Source organism: Nannospalax galili, unplaced genomic scaffold, assembly GCF_000622305.1.
Source record: "Nannospalax galili isolate Female #2095 unplaced genomic scaffold, S.galili_v1.0 scaffold393, whole genome shotgun sequence".
Classification (NCBI taxonomy): domain Eukaryota; kingdom Metazoa; phylum Chordata; class Mammalia; order Rodentia; family Spalacidae; genus Nannospalax; species Nannospalax galili.
In genome coordinates, this window is record NW_008333371.1 from 369,121 (window position 1) to 397,078 (window position 27,958).

A 27,958-nucleotide genomic window follows, 5' to 3' on the forward strand; every position below is an offset into this window, starting at 1 on the left:
CGTTGCCAGATATTAAAGTTTTTAAATAAATAGCACACTCCTCCTTTCCCTGTCAGAATATCAAAACAACTGGTGTGATTTATATACCTGGAACTATAATAAAATGAAGAATTTGGTTTTGAGATACAAACTTGCTTCTTTTAGAATTCTCCAATGGAATCAAACAGGAATAGCTGATTATTCTGCATCAAACACTAGTATTCTGAGCCTACATCAACGGGTCGCACAGCTCCACATTTCTTCCTTTCACATTTGGGGTGTGTGGGGCGGGGCGGGGGGTAGCTCCTTTGCATTTCAAAGGCAAGAAACAGCCAAGCCAAGTTTTCCCCTGCCTAGAATCAGAAACTTCTTACTAGGACCCGCTCTTTTACCCCACAGAGGCATAAGCCTTAATACCACGGCAAAAGAGGCGGTAACAGGAGACAGGCTGCACCAGCCGAGATCCTGAGCTGCCCCAAGGTATCCCACCACACCGGAGGCTGTCAGGCCAAACCCACCGGGAACTGCCCCACCCAACTTAGGTGACAGCTGCTCCGCCACATCATCGCAGAACATTCAGTCACAGAACATTCAGCCACGCTTGCCATGTGCAAAAAGAAGATCCACAGGTCCAATCCTCTCTCCCTCTAAACTTAAACGTCTGCCCGAAGCGAAAGCATCCATCCAGAACCTACCCGGAGCAGATGTGAATCTTCCACAAAGTAAAAATCCGTAGGGAGAGCGCATGCGTATTTCCCAGTCGCCGTTCACGTGACAGGAAGTGCTGAGATCGCATTCGCTCGGTATTTTATTAAAATCGTCTTTACGTGGGTTAAGGGGGGGCTGCGAGAGTCCTTCTTTGCCCATGTGTGCCCTCTGAGCCTGATGGGAGTTGTAGTTCTGCAGGGAAGCTCAGGGTTGTCTATGGAAACTCAACTGGCCTTTAGGAGTCCCACGCCTCCTCTCCGCCAGACCGCAGTGCAGAGGCTACGGGCGGAGCAGCTGGTTCGGAATCCACCTTTCGCTATGCTACTGCTGCTGTGCTTGGCGTTGGTCGCAGCCTCCGCGCTCGCGACACCGGCCCCAGGGGCAGCGGGGCACAGACGGCGGGGGACCGAGGCGCCTAACGTGGTGCTGGTCGCCAGCGACTCCTTTGTAAGTACCGGAGACTGGGACCTGCCACCATGGCTGGCGGTGCGACCCGCGCTCAGCCGCGCTGCCCCCTCCAGCCGCGTCCAGGGAAAGCTAGAAATTCGTGTTGTGAGATCACGAAAGCGCACACCTGCATCACACACATATGCATACCTATAAAATAACTGTAAGTGAGGCGCACTCTGGGCTCATTTTTCCTTTTTTTTAAAAAAAAGTAATCAGAAGTGATCTCTTCCAGTTTCCCAGGCTGGCCTTGAATTTTGGATTCAAGCGATCCTCCTTGCCTCAGCCTCCCTACTAGGGACTCAACCCTCGCACCCCTGCGCTGGGAACAAATCTTTTTAATGTTAGACTCAGTTCACTAAAGTATTTTACCATTATTAGTAAACTTCTGACCTCCGTGGGCATTGCACAACACGGGTGCACTTACATTCAAGCAATGCCCTTACACACATAAAATAAAAATAAATAAAATATTTTTGAACGTTGCAATAAACCTATTTTGTACAGCTAGTATATAATAAATTATATATACTGATCACATATATAAAAGACAATATAGAGTTTGTGAGAATGAGGAGGAATTGGACCCTTTACACTGCTGTTGAGAATGTTTTTTAATGGTACAACCACCTTGGGAAACAGTTTGGCAGTTTTTCCAGTGGCTGTGGATTGCTATGCAATCCACAATTCTATTCCTAGGTATATACAGAAGAGAAATGAAAATAGTCCATACAAAAGCTTCTATGTTAATGTTTATAGCAGTATTATAGGAGGAGCTAAAACAACCTAAATATCCATCTACAGATAAATGGGTAAATTAAATTTGGTAGTATTCAACAAAAAAGAAACCCAAAAGTAATGCATGTTACCATGTGGTTGAATGTAGAGAACTATACTAAGTAAAAGAAGCTCTACAGGACCACATTTTCTATGAATCCATTTATATGAGCTGTCCAAGGAAAACAAATATAGAGAGGCAGAAAGCAGATTAATAGTTGCCTTGGACTTGGATGAATAGAAGGTGATGTGGCTAAGGAGTCCAGGATCTCCTTTGAGAATGATGAAAATGTGTTAAAATCAACTATAGTGATAATTACACAACTTTGGGAATATACTAAAAACCATTGAATTGCAAACTTTCAATCAGTTGCATGTAAATTAAATCTGAATAAAGTCTTTTTAAAAAAAGAAAACGCTTCTGTCTGGGCCTTAAGGGACAAAGCCACCCTCTGCACCACCACTTTTGCACACATCTCACCTTTCCACCATTGTATCCATCTTGGTTTTAGTGTGGTTTTGAGGTTTCAGAAGTGGAGGATGGAGACAAGATTGTATACTCCAGAATCTCCTAAAAATATTTGTCATGATGGATGTCTAGAAAGCACTATAAAACAGCCTTGTGCTGTTTTTATAGACAATTTTTATAGACAGGTACACAATTATTGTTTCATTAGGATGATGCTAGTTCTAGTTAGGTCTGTCAACTTGACACAGCCTAGAGGAAAGCCTTAATTAAGAAACTGTCTAGCTCAAATTAGGCTATAGGCATGTGTGTTGAGAGATTATCTTGATTATTAATTGATGTAGGAGGGCACAGCCCACTGTGGACAGCACCATCCCTAGGCAGGTAACCCTTGGCTGTATAAGAAATCTAGCTAAGCCTGAGCCTGACAAGAGAGGCAGCCAACAAGCAGCGTTCAGCGTTGGTTTCTGCTTCAAGCTCCTGCTTAGTTCCTATCCTTACTTCCCTCAACAATGGATGTAGCGTGGAACTGTAAGCCAAATAAATGCTTTCCTCCCCTACATTGCATTTGGTTATGGTGTTTGTCACTGCAACAGAATAAAACTAGAGCAGTGCTTAAAATATAATCTTCTGGGGTTGGAGAGATGGCTCAGCAGTGAAGAGCACTGGCTCTTAACTCTTGCATAGGACCCAGCATCCACATGGTGGCTAGAAACCATCCTTAACTCCAGTTCTAGGGGATCCTATGCCCTCTTCTGATGTCTGACAGCATTGCATGACACTGGTGCACTTACATACATGCAGGCAATACACATAAAGTAAAAATAATAAAATTTTAAAATCTAATCTTCTGTGGTCCTCGACACAAAATGATAAGGAATTGAATATCATGCCATGGTTCAGAAGCAGCAGTCAAACTTTAGTATAATTTATAACTATAGCTGAGGATGTAGCCCATTTGGTACAGCACCTGCCTAGAATGCACAAAACCCTGGGTTCGGTCTCCAACACCAAATACACGGGGCATTGGTGATGCATGTCTATGATCCCAGGAAATGGAGTCAGGAGATCCAGAACCAAGTCACCCTTGGTAACAAGGGTAAGCAGCAAGTTTGAGGCTGTCTGGGAAACATGAGACACACATATGATATGTATATAGCTATTCAAAATTTTTTTGCTAGCATATTTTTACCTCTCCAACTGGACTGTAAACTTCCTAGAAATGGGACTCTAATTCTCCTTTATCCTCAGATCTTACACAGTGCCTGATATTCAGTAAATACTCAGTGTTTGTTAAATTAGTCCATCATTCTCCAGAAGAACCTTCCAAGAAGTCCTTTAATATCTGAATGAATCCAAATGTCCACTCTATCAAATTCTAGACATTTAGATACTGGTTCTCAGAACATTCCTCAGTACTTGCTTTTTTTCCCCCTTGAGATTCCATACAAGCATTTTTTGAAGTCTTAAATTATAAATTTTATGTTTAAAATTAAAGGAAATAATTTTCTTTTGTAATATAATTAGTGGTCACTGAATTTCTTTATTCCAGGATGGAAGGTTAACATATCAACCAGGAAGTCATGTAGTAAAACTTCCTTTTATCAGCTTCATGAAAGCACACGGCACCGCCTTTCTGAATGCCTACACAAACTCTCCAATCTGTTGTCCATCACGTGCAGGTATGAATATGCCTAATATTACTGGAAAGGGTCTAAGCCCTGAAAAATACATTCCTAGTTTAAAATATTATACACTAAATCCTGTAGTAAAATAATATTTGGTGCCTAGTAAAAATATCTCAGTATAAAAGGTGTGTTCTAAGGTATGTATGGAGTACTAGTATTATCAGAATTTCTAATTTGTTTTTCTGAGTAGGAATCTTTATTTAAGATATTGTCTAGTTCATGTACTTCTGTTTCATTTTCTCATTATTGGTAACTAAGAACCTCTTGATTATTAAAACAAATGAGCAAGAACTCATTTCTTTGAAGAGTTATGTTTTCAAGAAGTAGTTCAGTAATGATTTTGGGAGGACTTCCATAGACTGTATACCACAAAGTAGTCAGAACTTCTCATATTCGTGCTTATCTGATTGTTCCACATTATTCCAAAATATATATGTTTTCTCTTTTGACTCACTTCACTTCTACACCAAATCTAATTGCTCATCTTTGTTGTAGTAATTTAATAAGCATAGTTTCATGGCAAACATGTCAGTGATAGTAATCCTTAAATTTTAAAAATGAAACTTTATGAGTTTTGTCTGTTGTCTGAAAGTTGCTTTCTTTTTCCTCTGTCCCTCTGGTCTATGATTATATGCCTTGGAACCCAGAAGTGGCACTAACAACTTGGTTTTCTCTGTGGGTTGCTGAAGTGATGCTCTATAAATCCAGTTACAACTACCTTCACCTGTATTTTCAGCACTGCGATCTATAAAGTCACCGGTGGTTAAAGGAAAAATATACTATCCTGATTGATATTTCAATGATACCTAAAAACATTTTTGTTAACTTTTATCCTGTATAAACTAGAAAGACCCCTGAGCTGGGGTAAGGTGATTCTAAAGCTTAGTAGATCATGTAGGGGAAGTTACTCTATTTCCTTAGCTAATATGCACTATCCTCACAGCATACATGGTTGTCAGCTGGAATAATAAATGAGAAAGCTGTTAATGAGTCATGAGGATCTGACAAATATGCTTCCCTTAAAAGAAGTATATTTTGAAGCATTTGAACAGAGGCAAGTAATTAAAATGATTGTTAAAGCTGGGTGTCGTGGCTTACACCTTTAATTCCAGCACTTAGGAGGCAAAGGCAGGTGGAGATCTGTGAGATCAAGGCCAACCTGGTCTGCATAGTGAGTTGTAGGCCAGCTGGGGCTACAGGGAGACCCTATCTCAAAAAACAAACAAAAAGATTGTTTCATTTTCACTGTGTGTCTGGTAATATTATAAATGCCTTCCATGTATTAATGTATATAATCCTCATAATAGTTCCACGAGGTAGATTGATATTATAAGTCCCAATGTGCAGATGAAAATTAAAGACAGAAAGGCTGAATAACTTGTCAAAGGCCACTCAGAAACTATGATTATTTGGATTCAAACCAAGTAATACCCCACCTCTCAGAAAGCATTTTGTTAGATTAGAAAAGAGGGGGGCCTAGGAAGATAGCTCACTTGCTAAACTGCTTGCCTCACAAGCATGAGGACCTGAGTCCTGCTAAATGCTAGTTCCAGGGGTGACTCAGAGACAGAAAGATCCCTGGGGCTTGCTGTCCAGCACTCTAGCTAATCAGTAAGCCCCAAGTTCAGTGAGAGACTCTGTCTCCAAAGATAAATTGGAGAGCAATAGAGGAAGACATCCTTTGTTGACCTCTAGCCACCACATGCTCGAGACATACACATGCACTCGTAAACATGCATGCACATACACACACATAGAGAAGAAAGAAAGCTTCTTCCAGTCTACTATATAAGCACAGAAATGAGAAAAAAGAAGGTGCATGCCTTTAATCCCAGCACTTGGGAGGCAGAGGCCTGTGGATCTCTGTGAGTTCAAGGCCAGCCTGGTCTACATAGTGAATTCCAGGACAGCTGGGACTACAGGGAGACCCTGTCTAAAAAAAACCAAAAAAAAAAAAAAAAAGAAGTATTTATTAAATAAACAGTTATGGAAAACGAGAGAGCACATAGCACACCTATTTTTTAGAAAACCCCTGTGAAAAGATATGACATGAGAAAATCCTTGAACATGTAAGAGAAGCAAATCTACTGATTTATGATATATGAAGTTAACAAAAAAGATACTTGCAGATTACTTCCATGATGGAAGAAAGACCAATATGTACAGGCCTTATATTTAACTCCAGCCACAAATACAAATATGTTAAGTAATTTAAGCTTTGCCTTGGTCAATACATCTTTAGAATGGAAACGCTAACTTCTTTTATGGTTTTCCCACTAATAAAATAAAGTAGCACTCCAAAATGTCTAGGACATTTTCTCACTCTGGAACATACACTCTAAAATATCAGACTCTCTCACAGAATAACTGCCTTTATAGTTAGATTGTTAACCTTTACTTTAATCAACTTCTTTCTCTTCCCCCGCCCCCAGCAATGTGGAGTGGTCTCTTCACTCACATAACAGAATCCTGGAATAATTTTAAAGGTCTAGATGCAAATTATACGACATGGATGGATGTCATGGAGAAGCACGGCTATCAGACACAAAAATTTGGGAAACTAGACTATACTTCAGGACATCACTCTATTAGGTAAAGAAATAAAATAGACAGTGTTAACCCTAAAGGCCGCCCTGTGCTGTCACATGTACATGGACTCTTTTTTTCACTTGGTTTTCCTCAAAGCTGGAAAGTAAATCTCTTAATCCCTCAATTGTGCTAATTTGGCTAAAGCTTTGGCTTTCTTTAATCTGCTTGAAATATAAAATTGTTTAATGTGCTAATTTTGTTTTTCTAAAGCATTAAAATCTATAAATAATACTTGTGAAATTGTTTAGTCAGTGATTAATTTTTCTTAGTTTCTGTTATATAATGGCTTTTCATTCATCTTATAATTTTTATAACAGTAGTGTTCTTGCTATTTGATTTTGACAATTCTCTATATCTTGAAGTTATTGTAACTTTTTTTTCTTTCATTTTAGTAAGCCATCAAATATCAGACACCTTTCTTACCTGTGAATTTAACCTAGTAATAGAGAACATGCTTAGCATGCAAAAGGCCCTGGTGCATCCACAGCACCATAAAAATAAGTACCTAAGCATTGTGGTTAAGATTAAAGATCTGGAATATGATTGCCTAGTTCAGATTTCTGGTTGCTCTAGGATCTACTAAATTCATGGTTGTATAATGTTGAACATGCCTAGCTAATTGGCCTTCAATATAAAGGTTAAACCAAATAATTAATTATTGCTGGAAAGTGGTAACATGTAGGCCTGAGACTAATAATCTTAAACATGCCTGCTCGCATGGTTGACCCTGGCTAGTATCTTGGAACTTGGGATTCAGGAGTGTTTTTGTACCATTCTCTAACTAATAGTGGCTTACTATGGGCTTGGAGTGTTTGTAGAGTGTGGCTTATGTTGAACAACCTGCTTTCTTTTTTGGGAGTCTAGAATTTTTGTATGGGCAAGCACAGGTGTCCACATGATTAGCCCTCAAAAAAATGTGGGCTCTAAGTTTCTAGCAAGTCAGGATAATACTTCACATACTTTGCATAGAGATAGTACTTCACACCCATAGTCTCATTTCCATGCGGGAAGAATTAAGTTTATCTTTTATACTCTACTTGGAAGCTTATGCCTGGCTCCACTGGACTTCGCCATGAGCACCTTTCTCTTTGTGGATTTTGTTTTGTACCTTTTTTATATAAAACCATGTTCCAAGTTCTGCAGTTCCTCCTGCAAATCTGGGTGTGATCAATCTTGAGCTCCTCCAACACTTGAGACTCCCAACAGAAGTACAATTAAGACATTAGAGCAGTACCTTGTACCTAGAAAGTGATAATTGGGAGTGACGATTATAGTGGTGGTGATGGTGATGATAATGATGCTATGATAAGTGAGAAATGAAAACTAAGTGTAATAAAAATAGTGGTCAGGGTAATGAATTAAATCATGTCCCCCCCAAACTTCCTGAGCATCTGAAACTTCAGAATGTAATCTTATTTGAAATGGACCCTATTCACAGGTGAAATTAGTTAAAGATCTCAAGATGACAAACCCTAGACTTAGGGCAAACCTTAAATGGAGTGACTTCATTCTTACTAGAAGACAGGGAAGGGCATGGATGCAATGAAGGACAGTTAAGGTCAGAAGCAGAGATTGGAGTGAGGCAAGAGCAACTCAAAGCCTGTGACAGGCCTGGGAGTCACCATAAACCAGGAAGAGGCAGGGAAGGATCCTTCCAGCGAGCCTTCAGGAGGGGTGTGGCCTGCTGATACCCTAATTTCAATCTCTACAAGTGTGGGAGAATGCATTGCTGTTATAAGTGACCTAGTTTGTGATCATTTGCAAGCCCTAGAGAACTAATGCAGTGAGTTGTGGATAACAGATACTAAAATAATTGAGTAACCTGAGTATGAATTTTGCTTGTCTATTTTAAGTTTCTTTCCTTTTCTGTCTTCTAAAATCAAAAATATGCCCATACTGAAATTTCAGAGATAATCTTAACATCTCTAATCTCTACTCTGTCTTTTACTACCAAATGTTGGTTCTATGTCTGCGGTGCTTCCCGAGCTTACTTACAGCCCCCACCAGGCTATTATCATTTTCCTGCCTAAATTATCAAAGTTAAGCCTCTAACTGGACTCATTCTATTGTATCTGACCATTTTCTATAGGCAGCAACAGTGATCTTAAAATATACACCTGATCAGTTATATGACCTGCCTGCATCAAATCCATGAATGGTTTTCCCCATTTCATTAAAATCCCATATCCACAACATGGTTTTTAAGACCCTAAATGATGTAACCCCTGCTTGCCTGCAGTCTAAGTGAATGCCATTCTCTCTCCTGCAAGATGCATCTAAATCTCATTAAAATGTCCTTAACGCTGGGCGTGGTGGTACACGCCTTTAATCCCAGCACTTGGGAGGCAGACACAGGCGGATCTCTGTGAGTTCAAGGCCAGCCTGGTCTCCATAGTGAGTTCCAGGTCAGCTGGGGCTGCAGGGAAACCCTGTCTCAAAAAGACCAAAAAAAAGAAAAAAATGTCCTTAACATGTGTTTTACTAGGGACTGTTGTACAAGGTAGTCCTGTGTGAAAGTCTCACTCTGTACTCTGCTTGCCTTGAGAATGTAACAGAGAGCAAGTAACAGGTGCAGCAGGCGGAGTGCAGGCTTTTGTTCTGTCAGAGCAGCCTTAGATGTCCAGGGTCCCTGCTTACTGTTCTTACCTTGGGTAAGTTACTTGACTTCTGTGTAAACTGGAATAGAATACCTACCTCATTGGATGCCAGAGTTCCATATAAGTTTACATAAAAGATATATAAAGGAATAAGTGAGATAAAGCATACAATTCCTGGCAGAGTAAACATCTATTCAGTTGGGAAGGTTATTACTGTTAGGATAATTTGACCAGTATTACAACTTAATTAACATTTAGATAATTCTATGTTTTTCTAAAATGATTTATGTTTCTAATTATTTTATGGAATCTCACAAATTTCTCTTGAAATCTTTTTCCTTTTTATTTATTTTAATAGACAAACGTGTATATTTATAGGTATCGTGAAATGTTTCTATAAAATATATATATTATATAACATCCAAATCATGATAAGTCTATCAGTGTCTATATTATCTACTTTTCTCCTTATTGATATAAAATAGCCTTACAGAAGCAACCTAAGAAAGGAATGGCTTATTTGGGCTCACAGTTCCATGGTGTATGGTGGGAAGTCCTGGCAGTGGAGCTGAAGTAGCTGATAACATTGTACCTGTAGTCAGGAAGCAGAGAGAGTAATGAATGCAGTTCACTTTCTTTTTATTCAGGTCAGAACCCCAACCCAAGGAATGGTGCTACCCACCTTTAGAGTGGTTCTTCCCACTTCAGTTAACACAATCTAGAAACTCTCAGACAGTCCATGAGTTTGTCTCCTGGTTGATTCTAGATCTGGTCAAGTTGATAATCAGTGTTAGCCATCACATACTCCTCAAACATTACTCTTCGTGGTAAAAATATTCAAAGTCTTCCTAAATTTTTTGAAGTGCTTGGTATATGTCTAGCAACCCTCCATAGAAAGATCTGAAATATAGTATACTGTAATTAATATAACCTTTTCAGGCATGTTATTAACAGAAACCTTGGCCTATTTATCAGCCAAATGGCTATGTGGGTACATGAAGCACTCATACAAATAGTACTGGGAGTTTATTTCAATTTCCTAAGCTCTGATGACACGGTGAGTAAACAAAACTGTACCACAAATATTATTATCATTATTATGCTGAAAACCATCTTTGACATCCCAAATATTACATTTAAGCAGCTCTTTCTCATAGAAATTTACAGGACAGGAAAAACTTAGAAAACTTAAACTATTTACTATTAAACTACTAGTAATGAACCATTATGACCCCAGGTTAACAGAACAGCAATGTCTATCAAATAATAAGCTAAATGTGGGTCAGTGTAACTTCATTTGCTTATTCAGTCACTCATTAAATAATTATGTACCTGCAGTGTATTGGCATTATTCTGGGAAGTGATGACACAACAGAGAAAGTCAAGGTCTTTGCTGCCAGTCATTGTCTTGCTGAGGAATAAAAGGTCACAATTTAACCACTTGATGTTTAAGAATAAAAGTTACACAAGCTATTGCAACAGCCCTTGATTATCTCCCAGAACTTGAAGGTAAGACTCTATTGCTAAAGACAGGACATACTTTGGACACAGGACTTGGGAGTGATGGAGTTGTAACTGATCTGGAAGCCTCCTCCCTGAAGACTAGCTTTCAGAGAATACTATGCAAGTAGCTAAGGGAGAAAAATCAATCAATGGTCCAGCCCCAGCTTTAAAGCCTAATAACCACAACACTGACCAGCAAAACATACCATAGCCATGGCAGTAGTAGCACTTTTATCTTGGAAGTAATCAACAGCTATATAATAGGACTTAAAACCCTCTCAATGAGAGGTAACTCATGAGTAGCACTGTAAACACAGCCAAATACACATAGCTAGAGAGGTCATAGATCCTAGAGAAAACCCTATCTCTGTTATAGTCCTAGACAAATATAATTTCTTACTGTATGCTAAATATGGATCCTTACAAATATGCCAGTCCCCACTCATCAAAGAAGCTTCTTTTGCAGCAGATGGAAACATTACAAAGCCCCACAACTGGTCAAGCACAGAGAATAAGTGTCTGTGAGATGCCCAGCCCTCAGTGACACCTCTACAGTGGTACCTCTACACTTTAGGCTCATGGAACATAGTGGAACGGGGAATAAAGAGAATACTAATATATCTCTCAACTCTGACCAATGAAGCTTCCTCATGCAACAGAGGGTGCTGCACACAGAAGGCCACAACTGGCCAAAGTGTAGAGAATAAGTAGAATATGTGTCCCTGAATAGGACTCCAGTATTAAACCTTACCCACCCATGGCTCAGGGACCACTGTGGTTTTTCTTTGGTTTTATTATCCAGAACTCTTACTTCTAATGACTAGAAATCCTTGGCTGAAGCAGTCTCTCTATCTAAAGATTTCTATCTACCATAATGAAGGGTTGTTGTTTCTCTCTCTCTCTCTCTCTCTCTCTCTCTCTCTCTCTCTCTCTCTCTCTCTTTGTGTGTGTGTGTGTGTGTCTGTATTGAACACACAAATTAGGCAAGTACTGTACCACTCAGTTACATCCCTAACCCCTGTCTACCACAATTTTTACCATCACTTCCTTAAAACACACAAGTAATAATAGCTCTGAGCCTACAAACTAATTTCAATCTTGGATTTTTTTAATGTAACATCTAAACTAATACAGTAAGTTTAGCTGTGCATACTAAGGTGTATGTATTGAACACACAAATTAGGCAAGTACTGTACCACTCAGTTACATCCCTAACCCCTGTCTACCACAATTTTTACCATCACTTCCTTAAAACACACAAGTAATAATAGCTCTGAGCCTACAAACTAATTTCAATCTTGGATTTTTTTAATGTAACATCTAAACTAATACAGTAAGTTTAGCTGTGCATACTAAGGTGTATGTCATGCATTAGCAGCTTGAAGTTCATTTAAAACTTGTGATTTCACTGTTATTTCCTTAATGAAATGTTATATATTTAAAGAGGTGACCTGTAATAAATGCCATTATAGAGTTGATGAATTGCAAAAAGTAGAACATCAGTAGGCTCAAATAAGGAACAAGAGGAAACTTCTAAACAAAGGTACCCAACTAGGCAAGGACAAACCTTTTAGAGAGCATTAGATGACCCAGAATTCCTGTAAGGACAAATGAAGAGTATGGCTCTGGAAATTACGTCCAGAAGGACTTAACTAACAGGAGGCTGCTGACTGAAAGTAGCTGGTGTGTTTCGTTGAATATGTTAGATTTCAGCATCTCTATAGATTTTATTCTCTAAAAATATTAACCTTGGAATCATTCTGTCTGATTACTTTCATCCTGGAATCTCTGATCAAGTCCCATAATGATTTACAGTGATTTTTTTAAGTGTATATAATTTGTTTTATTTTTATTTGGTTTTATTTTTAGACAGGGTCTCTCTGTAGCTCCAGCTGTCCTGGAACTCCTTGTGTAGACCATGTTAACTTTATTTAAATTTAATTTTAATTAAAATCCCAGCACTTAGGAGGCAGGGGCCAGCCTGGTCTACATAGTTCCAGGGTAGCTGGGTGATACAGGGAAACCTTGTTTCAGAGAGAGAGAGAGAGAGAGAGAGAGAGAGAGAGAGAGAGAGAGAGAGAATTGATTGTGTAGATGAGAGCAGAAGGCATATGGCGGTCTGAAGACAACTTTAGAGAGTTAGTTCTCTCCTTCCATCATGAGGGTTCTAGATATCAAACTTGGGTTGTCAGGCTTGTGTAGCAAATACTTTTACCTGCCAGCCCCTATGTTATTTCTTGATTAATCTAATTTGCCCTCCCTTAAGGTTACTCTGATTTCTTCTACCCTGTTGTTCTAGTTAGTGCTGTTATTCACTGCACATCATTGCAGCTAACATGAACACTAACTGACTTTTTTTAGCATTCTTTTTCTATAAGGCACTTGCCATATAAAGAATATGAACTTTTCTTAGTTCTTTTATAATTTCAAAGAAAGTTAAAATAACTAAAGGTGCATGAGTAAATTAGCATGAATTACCATTCCTAATAATTAATAGCATTGGATTTCTTAACAGTGAAATCTGTTTCATTACTTTCAAGCATCATAAGTGTGACTTTGTACCTTTTAAGTCTTTTCTGAGATAATTGAATGAGATTTTTACTCAGTATAGTTCTCTGAATAACCACCGAATATAGTGATTATTTTCCAATAAGTTTTTTTAGTGCATTGCTTTTGGTTTTGTGCTTTTTGATCAGTGTTGGAGATTCAACACAAAACATGTTAGGCAAGTGATTTATACTACTAAACCACACCCAAGCCCCTTGTTTAATTCTTTAAGTTGGGAGAACAGTCACCTGAACCGACCTCCATAAGATGTGGGGTTGTGCAGCGTAGAGAGAAGATGACTATAGGATTTACATGCAGTGATGAGGGATTGGAGCAAGGGCTGTCACACACTTCTCTCAGGTCATGGAATTGGGTAATAATTTTAAATCCAGTACAGGTTTACTGGCCTAGCAGCAGGCATTGACAGCACTTTGTTTGCTGACCAACATGAGTCAAGACTTGATTTTCTTTCCTACTCTGGGTCTTTTTCTGAACTCTATTAGTTCTAATTTTGGCCTGAATGACCCTGTTTGGTTCAGGCTCCATTTCCTTTGTGACCCTCTACCTCACAGTTGCATTCTAGACAGCTGACAATTACTGGATTCTATTTTCTTTCTAAATGAAAGTTTTGTAAAGGATCTTAAATTCAACCTTTACTTCATGCAAGACCTATCATAATTACTGACCACATTAAGAACATGGAGATTTAGTCTATAATATAAAATATGAATGTAAGATCAAATTTGAAATATAGGCCAAAATTACTGACTTGAGAGGACTTAATCCTGATGTTAGGTGCCCATGCCTGACCAGATAACAAGGTAGAAGGGAATAAAAATCCTACACACTAGCACCATGTAGGTTACCCTTTCATTTAGAGCTAAGGACCTAGGCCCATGTCTATTGCAAAAACTATTTAGTGTAATAATTAGTTTTGATTGACAACATGATTAGATTAAGAAACAGTGCACTGAGGCTGGAGAGATGGCTTAGCGGTTAAGAGTACTGACTGCTCTTGCAGAGGACCCGGGTTCGATTCCCAGCACCCACATGGCAGCTATGAACCATCCTTAACTCCAGTTCCAGGGGAATCTGAAGCCCTCTTCTGACCTCTGCCACGGGTGCACTCACATACATGCAGGCAATGCGCTCATACACATAAAATGACAATAATAAAATATTTAAGAAAAAAACAGCCGGGTGTGGTGGTGTACGCCTTTAATCCCAGCACTCGGAGGCAGAGGCAGGCGGATCTCTGTGAGTTCAAGGCCAGCCTGGTCTACATAGTGAGTTCCACGACAGCTGGGGCTACAGGGAGACCCTGTCTCAAAAAGACCAAGAAAAGAAAGAAATAAACAGGGCACTAATGAGGTACTCCCTTGGAAATATCAGTAAGGGCTTTTAGAGAGGAGTAACTAAGTGGGGGAGGCCCACCCTGAATATAGATAGCACCATCCCATCCCAGGGACTGGGATCCTTGACTATATAGAAAGGGAAAGAAGAAAACCAGCTGAGTCCTGACATGGCTTCTGGACAGTTATTTGGCCACAACAGTAAGAAAAGTAGCTAATACATCTTGGTGAATGAGTTCTCTTAATGCCATATTTACTGGGGACACACACGCACTCACACACACACACACACACACATTGTCCTTTCAGATTTGATGGCATTGTGACCAGAGAATATTTTCTTTATAATACTAAAAAGAAAAAGTGTACAAAAATATGAGATTTTATAATTGCTCAAGCTGATAAGTTAAATTTCTGTAAAGTATAAAATAAGCCTTCTCCAAGAGACAGGCAGGTCTGTGAGAGATCAAGGCCAGCCTTGTGAGTTCCAGACCAACTAAGGCTGCTCTCAAAACAAAACAAACAAAACAGGGGCTGGAGAGATGGCTCAGTGGTTAAGAGCACTGACTGCTCTTGCAGCAGACCTAGCTTTGATTCCCAGCACCCACATGCCTGGTATGAACTGTCCTTAACTCCAGTTCCAGGAGACTCTGAAGCCCTCTTCTGACCTCTGTGGCATTGCACGACACAGGTGCACTCACGTACATGCAGGCAATACATTCACACACATAAAATAAAAATAAAATGTTTAAAAAACAACACAAAAACATATATATGACAGAAAAGAAAGAAAAGCCTTCCCCATTTTGTTGTAAAAGTAGTGAGTTTGAGCAAGGTTCAGGGCAGGAACCTGGAGGCAGGAGCTGGAGCACAGGCCGTGGAGGAATGCTGCTTACTGGCTTGCTCCCCTGGCCCATGCTCAGCCTGCTTTCTTATACAATACAGAACAACCTGCTCTGTTCCTACAGTAACGCAGTTGCATTTCCGATATGGGTAGCATTTGGCCTTTTACTTTATAAACTACAGTAACTAGCAAGGTCTTGCTTTGATTGGCTAAGTGGTGGTAATATGATTCTTGTAGCTTAGCAAATCCAAGCAAGCACCTGCCTGGCACAATGCTTATATAAGCTATAAATTTATCAGGTATTTCTAAAATTATGTGAAAAGGGCTGCCTTTGTTTAACAGCCTGGACTGCAGCAAATGTGTACCCTCTGTCTACAGCTGCAGTCACTGGCATTTAGAAATTCAGAGCTGTAAATCTCATTGATGAATTTACTTGCAGACAAGAAAATGGCTTGGTTGAATTTCACAGTTTAAAGTCCATGAAATCCCTGAGTACCCATTTCCATATACGTGCAAGCAAAACAACATTTGAAATATATGTACTGTTATTTGTAAAAATATGAAATTATATAAACTGTATGAACAACATATTATTACTGTTTAATAAAGTCCTAAATTTTCATCATCATCACAAAGAAATTCATGACTAAAGAAGAGTAAATGTCTCGTTTTTATAATTTCATACCCCAAAGTCATTGGTATTAGTAAAATTAATCAACAGGAAATTGTATATTTTAATACACATTTAATATATTGAAACGTGATGTTCCCACTTGAATTTGCCAGGGTTGATATGATTCATTAAGTTACACAGACTGTTTTTGTGTGTGGGGGGGTGTTTTTGAGTGTTTTTTGTTTTTGATGTGCTGGATAGCTTTAGTTGTCAATGACACACCTGGGTAAAGGGAGCCTCAATTGGGAGATTGTCTCCATTGGACTGGCCTGTGGTCATGTCTGTGGGGTATTTTCTTGACTTTTGAGTGATGTTGGAGGACCCAGCCCACTGTGGGCGGTGCCACCTCTGGGCAGGTTGTTCTGCATTGTATAAAAAAGCAGGCTAAACATGGGCCAGGGAAGCAAGCCAGTAAGCAGCATTCCTACATGGTCTGTGCTCCAGCTCCTGCTTCCAGGGTCTTTCCCTGAGTGCCTACCTTGGGCTCCCTGATGAACTGTGACCCAGGAGATGTAAGCCAAATAAACCCTTTCCTCCCCAAGTTGGTATTGGTCAGAGTATTTTGTAACAGCAATGGAGAAACAAACTAGAACAGATCATATGTAAGGAAGACAGACGACAGCCTTGTAAATTCTTTTAAGATAGTGTGTGTGCTTCTCACAGCTCTGAGAGAAGAGCACTCAGTGGGGAATGAGTGGATTCCTTTATCTATTACAGAGCTTACTAAATTAGGTTGGAATTTCACAAGGGCATTTTTCAGAACTCTCATTTTCCTGTGCAGAAGACTTACTGTGGATACATTAGCTTTTTCAGTTCCAACAAAAACCATGAAATGTAGAGGAGACCCACAGAACTGTGGAAGCCTGAGCTGGCTAATAATCTTCATGGGAGATGTGGGAAGCTACAGATTTTCCTAGGTCACTATTTCATGTTGAAAGAAAACTCATAACAGATGTGCTTGTTACTAAGTATTTTAATACTGTGCTACCTGTAAACTGACTGTATCTAATGTTACAGCAAAATTTGGCACACTGGCACAGAAAACCCACACAGCAGTGGCACACAGACAAATTCATGCAGTAATTAGTTGGTAATGTGTTACATAGTTTTATTTTCTATTTGTATTAGCAAGGAGTTAATAACAATTTAGTAAAAGGGTAAATATAAAGTCAAATTTGAAATCTGTCCATAATGATAAAGCTAGGCCAAAATTAACTTAATTTGAATCTTTTCTTTAAAAAAAACAAAACATTAAGAGTACTGTGATTTCCATGGCAGTTCCTAAAATAAATAAACTTTTACAGAGAAAAAATTTATTTTGGCTCAAGGTTTAAGAGGCTTAGTCCATCATTCCATTGACTTCATTGGCTCCATTTTCTTGGGTCTGTAGTGAAGCAGAGCAATATGGCAGGAGTGTGTAGTAGAAGAGGCCTGTTCACTTCATGGTGGCCAGGAAGCAAAGACAGGGGGGAAGTGGGCAAGGCCCTTGTATTCCCTTCAGAGCATGCCCCAGTGCCCTGACTTCCTCCCTCTAGGCTCTACTTCCCATGTCCTAATGCACCACAGACTGGCCACCATACTTTTAGTAGATGGGCTTTGGAGGGGCATTTAAGATTTCAACCATAACAGATAAAAAAGAATTCTCAGCAACACAGAAAACATATGGAATGAACAAAAATGTATTACCAGAAAAGTTAAATAAAATGACATTTACTCATCCTGTGGGAAAAGATACTGTCAACTGGATTCAACAAACCGTCTTTAAAGGCTAGGTCTTCACTTGAAATGGTCTGGGTTAACTGGGTCAGTCAGCACAATCAGAACACTAGTCTACAGCTGAGTTAATCCAAAGAGCAGCAGCAGTTATGTTGTGTTACAAACTTGTTTCTTGTAGTAATTTCTCAGTAACTTTTCCCATATGAACACTAATGAGGAAACACTTGGCTCCTACACAACCTGTGTGAATCCCAGTGTGCTGCTGCTCCTTACCTCGGACTCCCTGAGTTCTACTCTGAGTATCACTGCTGTCAGGAACCCTAGAACCCCACCTCAGACAGGAACATAGAGTGGGATTTTTTGATAATGGTTTAAACAAGGTTGAGAAGTTAATGCCATGCTTTATAGTATGGTGAATTTTACCAAAAAAAAATCTATTTTGGAGTCTTCTAAAAATAGAATTAGAGTCTGTTAGATGCAATTCTGCTAAAATTCTACTTTTCATTATTTTTATTTAGATGTATTTACTATCTACTATGAAAACGTAACTTTACTGTAGTTCCTTCAATATCTTTATCTGCCTTCAGTGGGAAGTGCAAAACAGAAATTCTTTACTTGGGCCTCATCATCCATGGACCATTAGTCATAATATATAGACTGAAATTTCTTTAAAGTGGAGCATTATGTTTTAACATGAAATATAATTTTGGGAGCTGGTGTCTAGAGTCTTTAAAATTCTTAGTAAATTGATAGAACACTTCAAAGGTACTTATGTGAACTGGAAAATAAAAACAAGTTTCTCAGAAATGTCACAGTATGCTTCAGAAGCAAGCATGTTAGCGGCACGTGCTCAGACCTGGCTTGAAAAGTGTCAAGGAGTATGTAAAACAGACTGAAGAGTTCCACATTGTGAGCTGGCTAGATCGTTAGCCTTTAAGTCAGCTAATGAAGACAACTCTAGTTTATAATGGATAAGAATTTTCATCACTATTACCGCATTTCAGATCATGACTAACTTGTTCTTTAAGAAAGAGCACAGATCAGATTAAAGGAGCCTTTAGAAACACATGAAGTAGGAAGGTGGAAATTTTAAAACGTAAAGCTTTAGTAATGCAAAGAAATTATAGTAACTTTAGTTAGAAATACTCTCTTCTGAGAGAAAAATATTAAAATGCTAGAAAATTTAATATAAAAATACTAGGAATACGAAATGTTTTTACCTGAGTATCTTTCCCTAAGAAAAACTAACTACTTCTAAGTAATCTATTACAATCCTAACACATTAATGAACATTCAATTTTTGCTTTTCCTGGTTTTTGAACCTGTCATGTTCAACAGCTTTTTAAAAAATAATATTTTTATTTTATGTGCATGAGTACATGTAGGTAGGTGCACCCATGTTGTGCAGTGCCCTTGGAGATCAGAAGAGGGTGTCGGATCTCCCGGAACTGGAGTTACTATCAGTTGTTAGTCATCATGTGGGTGCTGGGAATCGAACCCATGTCCTCTGCAAGAAGAGCCAGTGCTCTTAACCACTGAACCATCTCTCCAGCCCCTCAGCAGCTTTTTAACTGAAATGTAATACAGTTATCTGAGCACTTAAAAAAGTGAGTCTTAAAACTGTTTCCCGTTGTTTTCCTATGTATGTTTAGCCAGTTTTTAAAGTTGTTTAAATATGATATACTTGTCTTTTTACTCCCTCAGTAATCGTGTGGAAGCATGGACAAGAGATGTTGCATTCTTACTCCGACAAGAAGGCAGGCCTATGGTTAATCTTATTCCCAGTAAGACTAAAGTGAGAGTAATGGAAAAAGACTGGCAGAACACAGACAAAGCCATCAATTGGCTGAAAGAGGAAGCAGTTCATTACGATAAACCATTTGTTCTTTACTTGGGACTAAACTTACCACACCCTTACCCTTCGCCATCTTCAGGAGAAAACTTTGGCTCTTCAACATTTCACACATCTCTCTATTGGCTTGAAAAAGTAAGTATCCTTTATGTGCTCAGTAGACATTAGCACTCCATCCACAGCCAGCTAGTACAGAAGGTCCATTGTTCCTGCTATCACTTTTAAGGAAAAACTAGAAACTTGTACTTCTAAATTTAACCAAAAATAAGTTTGGTAAAAATGGGTAATCTTATGGAAATAAAGAATCCAAACTTGTTAATTGTGTAAAATTGCATGTGATATGTCTATAAAAGAGGAACTAAAAGACATTCTCTTAGGCACGCAGGCTGTCCTCACTTCCCACGGTTCAGGGTGATTTAAAAAAATGGCATTACGAAACAAAACTGCAAAATGATCTTAATTGTCAAAGGGAGAAATTATCAATTTTCTGGAACCTTTAACATCTGTCAAAACATTTAAAAATTTGCTTTTGGTTATCAATGGAAACAAAAGAAACAGTAAAAGTCGTTTAATGCAGTGTACTGAAAACATGGAGATACACAGGATCAAAGTGCTATAAGCTCACTAAGACTTGTTCAAGCAATGCTTGTCTTCCATTGTGTACTCTGTGATCCACTACACACCAGCATCTTCTCTTGGCTTGTCAAACTGTCATATTCCTTTCTCTGTTTGGATCACCTTCCTACATTTTATGTGTTGTAATATAATACATAAATATAGACATATCTGCAAGAGTTCTTTTATGGTGAACATGCTTACCAATGTCATTCTCTGGGCATCTTCCCCTTTTCTTCACACCGACCCTCCTCATGAATGTGCACTAATTAAATGCCTCTGGCTGTGGATCTGGAGTCTTTTGGATGGAAGCCCTACCATCATTCTGAGTTTAGCCATTTCTTCCATAACTTCATAGACAAGTGATGTGAATTCACTTCCATCCTTAGCACTTTTCATTTCCTTGAAATCTTTAGTATTTACTTATTTTTATTTTGTATCTATGAGTGTTTTGCCTGCATGTATGTGTATCAGGTGTGTGCAGTATCCAGAAAACCAGAAGAGGGTGTTGGATCCCCTGGTACAGGAGTTACAGATTGGGACTGTTGTTAGCAGCCATGTGGGTGCTGGGAACCGAACCCAAGTCCTCTGCAAGAGCAGCCAGTGCTCTTAACCCCTGAGCCATCTCCCCAGCCCCACTTTTCATTCCTTTCCTGAATGTTCATTTTTGTTGAGTCTTCTTTATCACTTTTGTAAAGTCACTTTTGTAAAGTGTCACATTGATTTATCACAGGGGAACAACTCTGTTCTGCCTAGACATTTAGAGTAACGCTTTTCGGAATCTGAGACTCCTGTTCCCAGACATTTCAGATAAGGTATACTCAGCCCATTCCTACTTTTTTGTCTTACTATTTTATTTGCCCACTTCATAACCATTCTTTTGAACCATTCTAAGTAATTAAGTATTGTGAAGTCCACCATAGATACTTTCTGGAGGAAAGGAAGATTATAACTTTGCTAGTATAACAAAGCTATTTCTTCTTCCCTTTTTAGGTATCTCATGATGCCATCAAAATTCCAAAGTGGTTGCCTTTGTCAGAAATGCACCCTGTAGATTATTACTCCTCCTATACAAAAAACTGCACTGGGAAGTTTACAGAAAAAGAAATTAAGAATATTAGAGCATTTTATTATGCTATGTGTGCTGAGACAGATGCCATGCTAGGTAGGTGGTATAATTAATAAGCAATTACATGAAGAAATGTATAATATTTTTCCAACAAACTATGGTCATGCTGCTTGGGGCATGCAGAAGCATCTTCAGATATTTCTTCAAGCAGTTGCTTAGATACCTCAGACTTAGAACTATAAGGTCTTGACATACAAGAATACATTAATAGCAGAATAAAAAGCCCTATTTTATTTATTAATAAATTCTCAGATTCATAAGCACTAGATTTGTTCATACATAAAGAGTTGTAGAAGGCTCAAAACAAAACATTTTACTGGCCTTAAAGAGGAATCTGAACTTGGCTGAACACAGGCATGTGACAGGTACTTGTAAGGTAGCTTAGGCTCTAAGAGATGAAAGGTTTGTTATGGCTGTTTCATACTTGTCATACCTACAGAAGAAACCCATTCTCCCTGGATCCTTTAGTGCAAGCCTTAACCACAGCTGAAATTCATTTCCTCTGATGAACCTGGAATCATTGAACGTCCTGCCATCATTCAGGCTCAAAGTCAACTCAGAACCAAGCCTGCCTCTCCATAAGAGAGTGTTACCTGTTCACTTGTAGCATTGTGCTTCCAGTTCCTACTGGAAGTAAATGTTAGTAAAGTATGGGTTAGTAAAGTGTGGTCAACACCTCCTCTGTGCAGATAGAACCTTGAAAATGAACAGCCAGTGTTGTTAGAAAGTATTCACAGAATAAATAGAAAAGATTACAGCAGAAAGAAAAGAGAAGCGATGTGGATAAATTTTAACAGCTGTATATATGAAAAGAGTCATGAGGACTGGTATGGGGGGGGGGCGTGAATGGGACTCTCATATAACCCAGACTAACCTCCAACCCATTATGTAGTTGAGGCAGGCCTTGAATTCCTGATCCTCCTGCTTCTACCTCCCAAGTTCTATGGTTACAGGTGCACACCACTACACCTGGCTCTAGGTACTCAGTGGTAATGCCAGTAAGATTTTAAGTGTTTCTTTAGTCATAACTTCATTTATCTGTTGAGTATTAGTTTATTGATATTTCCTGATGCTAGGGAATGTTTATTCATATGCACCCTAGAAATTGCTTTCCAAATTTTGCAGCCATATCTACTACAGAAAATACTGTATACTTCATCTGTTGCAAAGAATAAAAGAATGCTACTCTTTAAGTCTCTTCAGAGGAAAAAAAAAGCCTTAGCAGATGCTGAACAAAGAAATGGGCAACATAGAGAATAAGATGTAAGCAATGGGAGGCTTGCACTAAAAAGAATGACGAGTCTGGTGTACTAAGTGTCGGGCAAAGACACATCTGAGGAGGTAGTATTTGAGCTGAAAACTAGAGACTGAGAGTAAGCCAGCCATGTGAAAAGCAAAGAGAACATTCTAGACAGAGGAATAGAAAATATAAAGGCACTGAGGTAGAAAAATAGTTTGGAATCTCTTCATGTGTTTTTCTCTTTTTTAGGGGGAGAAGTTTGTATACAACTGCAGTTGCAGCATACTGTAATCTGTGGTGCTTTTAAAATATATATTTTTGTTTATGTGTGTATGAGTATGGGCAAAAATGTGCCATGGCCTGCATATGGAAGTGGGAGGACAGAGAGTTGGTCTGTCCTTCCACCATGTTTTCAGGTTCTCTTGCAAGTGGCCTTACTTACTGAGCCATCCTACTGACCCCACTGAATTTGTTTAGCAAACTTGTAGCTATGGGGTACTGTGTTAGACATTATGTTGAAATCTATACAGAAATTATGGGTCAGTGGCAATACCAATCTTTGTATATCTGAAGATATACAAATCTGTCTTTTTCTTCTCATTTGAGGTACTAAGAGGAAGATCCTTCCTATTCCTAATAGACCCAGCTATTCTCTGACAGAAATGTAGAAAGCAAGCCAGCATGATGTTCAGATAAAGAAACTTGGAGCAGATGTCCCAATAGATACAGTATATCTTCCTTCCTCTTCCAGGTGTGTCAACTGAGAAGCAAGCATGTGAAAATTTTGAGTATTACTCACATGTTAAGAAGCATTCTGACAGACTTTAGGGGCAGTTATTTTAAATTAATTTGATAAACTAAAAAAATGAACTAAAGCTAATTTAAAAATTTGCTTTGACTTCATTGTAGGTGAAATTATTTTGGCTCTTCGTCAGTTAGATCTTTTCCAGAAAACTATTGTCATATATACTTCAGACCACGGAGAGATGGCCATGGAACATCGGCAGTTTTATAAAATGAGTATGTATGAAGCCAGCACCCATGTTCCACTTCTCATGATGGGACCAGGAATTAAGGCCAACCTACAAGTGCTAAATGTGGTTTCTCTTGTGGATATTTACCCTACTATGCTTGGTAAGTAATAACTGTTCTGGAAATTTTTATTTGTAATGCTGGAGCGTAAACAAGCCAAGTAATCAGAGATCCCACTAACTTATTAATCTTGAGTGACTCATTTGCTCTGAGTCAGATTCATACTCGGAAAAGTAGGGATAATATTCCTCAGGTTCCTGTGACCTTAGTTACTTTAGTCATGTTCCCTCAAAAGATTCACAGTAAGGATATGACTATAAGACATGTGAGATACTCAGGTTCATTATTTCATTTATTTAACTATATCACCACCTCCATAAAATATAAGCATGTCCATAATGGGGAATGCTCTATCCACATTGTACAGGGTTAAGAAACTCTCTTAATATAATAATGTGAACATATTTCTTTTTAGTCTCTATACCTATTTGTGCACTATTTATTTTACTGGCTTCTTAATGTCTGTAGGGCAGCCACAGGTCACAACAGTAATGTTCTAGTTACTTTCTATTCTGTGATAAAAAATAAAACACTATTCCAGGCCAGCTGGGACTACAGGGAGACTCTGTCTCAAAAAGACAAAAACAAAACAAAACAAAAACACTGACCGAAATCAACTTGGGGAAGAGAGGGTTTATTTTCTCTTACATCTCCCAAGTCACAGTTCCAAGAACTCAGGCAAGAACCTGGAGCACAGACCATGGAGGTGCCTTGCTTACTGGCTTGCTCCTTTGGCCCATGCTCGTTCAACCTGCTTAGTATACAATACAGGATCACCTGCCTGGGATAGCACCGCCCACAGTGAACTAGGCCCTCCCGTATCACTCAACAATCAAGAAAATGTCCCACAGACATGGCCGTAGGCCAATCCAATGAAGACAACTCCTAAACTGTGGCTCCCCTACCCAGTGTTAAGTTGACAACTAAAGTTATCCAGCACAAGTAGCCTTTGAACTGGGATAGTAAGTAGTTTTTGTTCAAGATCCTTGAATAAGGAAGGGCATCATCAGGTTCACAGAAATAATATAAATCTAGCTATTGATTTCTAATTTAGCAAAGTAATTTAAGTACATTCATATTTAAATAATGTAATTCTTCTGTTCTGTGGCACCATAAATTGCAAAAATTACTATTGACTCATGCTTTTTGATGAAACAAGATAACTAATTTCTGCTGGGCATGGTGGCACACACTTGCAGTCCCAGCACTCAGGAGTTGGAGGCAGGTGGATCTCTGTGAGTTCAAGGCCAGCCTGGTCTACATAGTGGGTTCTAGGCCAGCAGGGGCCACAGGGAGACCCTGTCTCAAAAAAAAAAAAAAAAAAAGATGGATCATTTCTCTACTTCAGAAATATTAAAATGTGAAACATGTATCTTAAAATCAAAGCAAATACAATTTCTTCTTTTCCAGAGTTAATTTAAGTCAGAGCTCTTTCTTTTTTTAATCTCATATCAGTTGTTGTATATTGAACATCTTTCTAGTTCTTTGAATTTCCAGGTGAATTTCCAGGTCTGTAGCTGATTAGTCTTCATTTGCTTCCTGGTTTCCGCTACCCCCAAAGCACTGACCACACTTAACCGTATTTTGGCAATTTTCTCAATCCATCAATTCCCAGGTCCGTATCACATATACTCCCTTCTTTAAAAAACATTTAAGCCAGATGTGGAGGTATAGGCCTGTAATTTCAGCACTCAAGAGGCTGGTCTTACATATATAATGTGTTGAGCATATTCCCTCTTCTGTTCCCTGATGCCCCCTTTTTTTGCCCTCATTTCTACTTTGTTGAGAAGTATATAGGTAATTATGTGCATGTCTATGTGTCTCTCTTATTAGCATCTATAATATTTTATGAATATATGGCAATATTGATATTTACAATTTTTCCCTGTTTTTCTTTACATAGAACCCTCATTCCCAAACAAAATCATCCTTGGGTTGTATTAGGTTGACTTTTTCTTTTTTTTTTTTTTTGAGACTTGGTCTCCCTGGAACTCGCTATATAGACCAGGCTTTCCTTGATCTCACAAAGATCCACCTGCCTCCCAAGTACTGGGATTAAAAGCATATGCCACCACATCCAGTTGTGCTTGACTTCTTAACCTTGTATGTTTTCCTGTTGCACAGTGACTAGACATACAGAAAGCTTTGGAAAGTTATGGAAACCTAGGCTAATTCTTTCCTCACATTTCCTTCAATATCAGTGATATGTGACATTTGGTCTCTCTTCACTTTCACAGATAGTCTTTAGGAGCTATTGTCTTTGAGGAGCTATCCACTGTGAGTTCTGTTCTCTTCCTGTTTATATTCTACCACTATCCATTAGTTGATGAACATGCAAAGATTAAATTATTTTAGGTTTGTCCATACTGCAATTTTATATTCTACTTTATTTTTATTTATATATTTTTTAAGTTTTTGTACAAGTAAAATAGCTGGGTCATGTGGAGATCTATTGTTACCTTTTTGAGGAACCCCATACTGACTTCTATGATGGTTGGACTAGTTTATGTTCCCACCAGCAGTGTATAAGGGTCCCTTCCCTTTAGTCCATACCCTTACCAGCATTGTTATTTGTTTTCTTAATGGCTGCCCTTCTGACTGAGGTAAGATGGACCCTTGGTGTAGTTTTGCTTTGCATTTTTCTGGCTAGTGAGGTTGAACATTTTTTCATATGTTTATTTTCCATTTGTATTTTGCCTTTTGAGAATTGTCTATTCATTTCACCACCACCCCATTTGTTGATTAGGTTATTTGGTTTCTTACTTTTAGGGTTTTTTTTTTGATACTCTACATTCTTGAGGTACCTCTTATGGTGTGAATATGAAATGACCCTCACATGCTCAAGTGTTAAAGGATTGGCTCCAGCTAGTGGTACCATTTTGGGAGGTGGTAGAAACTGTAAAGGTGGGCCTAGCTGGAAGAAGTGGGCAAAGCCTTTGAAGAATGTGTTGATTCTAGCCTCCCCCTCCTTCTCTGTCTCTCATTTCTGGCCACTATGGAGTGGACCACTTTGCTCACTGCATGCTCTTGCTGCTGTGATGTTAGGTCTCACCATAGACCCCCAGAAAAACAGAACAAGCCAGCCATGGGCTGAGACCTCTGAAACTGTGAATAAAATAGGTCTTTGCTTTCTTAAGGCATTTTCTTCAAGTATTTGTTACAGTGGCAAAAAGTGAATATACACAGTTCAGTTATCAGTACTTTTCATTTCATACTTCATAAAAGTTAGGAATAATTTTCATACTTGCTGATATCACAGTGTATTCATATATAATATTAGACACTTTAGATAAATATGTTAAAATACTACCATCATGTATTTCATAATATTTTTTTCATGTTCACTGTATATTTATTCAGAACATCATGCACACAAGAGCAAAACAATGTAGACTTCATTCCATCAAGTAAAATTGAGAAGTATTTAGAAAAAAGACCCCATACAAATTTTCTGAGCAACTACTTAGTCCACACTAGGTAACCAGTGAGTTTTGTCTTACTTTCATAGACCATTCTTATAGTTCTTATTCCAGGTCTAATCACAGTAAACACACCATAATGAGGGACCATTTATAGACATGCTGTAGGATAATTCATTAGAAAAACATAAAATTTCTTTTTAAAGATATCGTAGTTTTTGACCGTTTCCTGGAATATATGTGTAGTATTTATGTTCTTTGGTTCAGCAGGCACTGATAATTTTAGAACCTAACTGTTCCCGACTCCTAAGATGTATGCCCACTATTAAATAATTAAGCATTTCAAGAACAAAAACATCCCCCAATGGGAATGAAAGTCAGACTAGAGCAAAGTTGCTTAATCTTGACACTGTTGACATTTGGGGTCAGATCATTCTTTGTTGTGGATGGGAGCTGTCTTGTGCAATGTAAGATGTTTAACAGTACCCCTTGCCTTACATACTATATGCCAGTAGCGTGACTCCATGCCTCCCATTTATGAATATCATAAATGTTGCTAGGCACTACAGACTGTCAATGGGGTGCTGTTAGGAGTGGAATTGAGGACCCTGACATAGAGTGGATTCATATGGATAGTTAGATTTACTTCAGAATGAATGAATGGCCAGGTATCTCAAATCAACATATAGACTTTCTTTTTAATCCACTTGTCTTTTTTTTCCATT

At 38.6% G+C, this 27,958-nt stretch overlaps 1 protein-coding gene across 1 annotated transcript in view; it reads left to right on the plus strand.

Moving 5' to 3' along the window:
* Positions 1–806: 806 nt before the first annotated feature.
* Positions 807–27,958, plus strand: part of Arsk (arylsulfatase family member K) — a 55,283-nt gene continuing 28,131 nt past the window's right edge. Inside the window, exons 1-6 of the mRNA XM_008827968.3 lie at positions 807–1,134; positions 3,930–4,059; positions 6,498–6,657; positions 19,591–19,873; positions 21,347–21,518; positions 23,632–23,856. Of these exons, the coding sequence (XP_008826190.2) occupies positions 865–1,134; positions 3,930–4,059; positions 6,498–6,657; positions 19,591–19,873; positions 21,347–21,518; positions 23,632–23,856 (1,240 nt within the window). The 5' untranslated portion in view covers positions 807–864. The remainder of the gene's footprint in view (positions 1,135–3,929; positions 4,060–6,497; positions 6,658–19,590; positions 19,874–21,346; positions 21,519–23,631; positions 23,857–27,958) is intronic.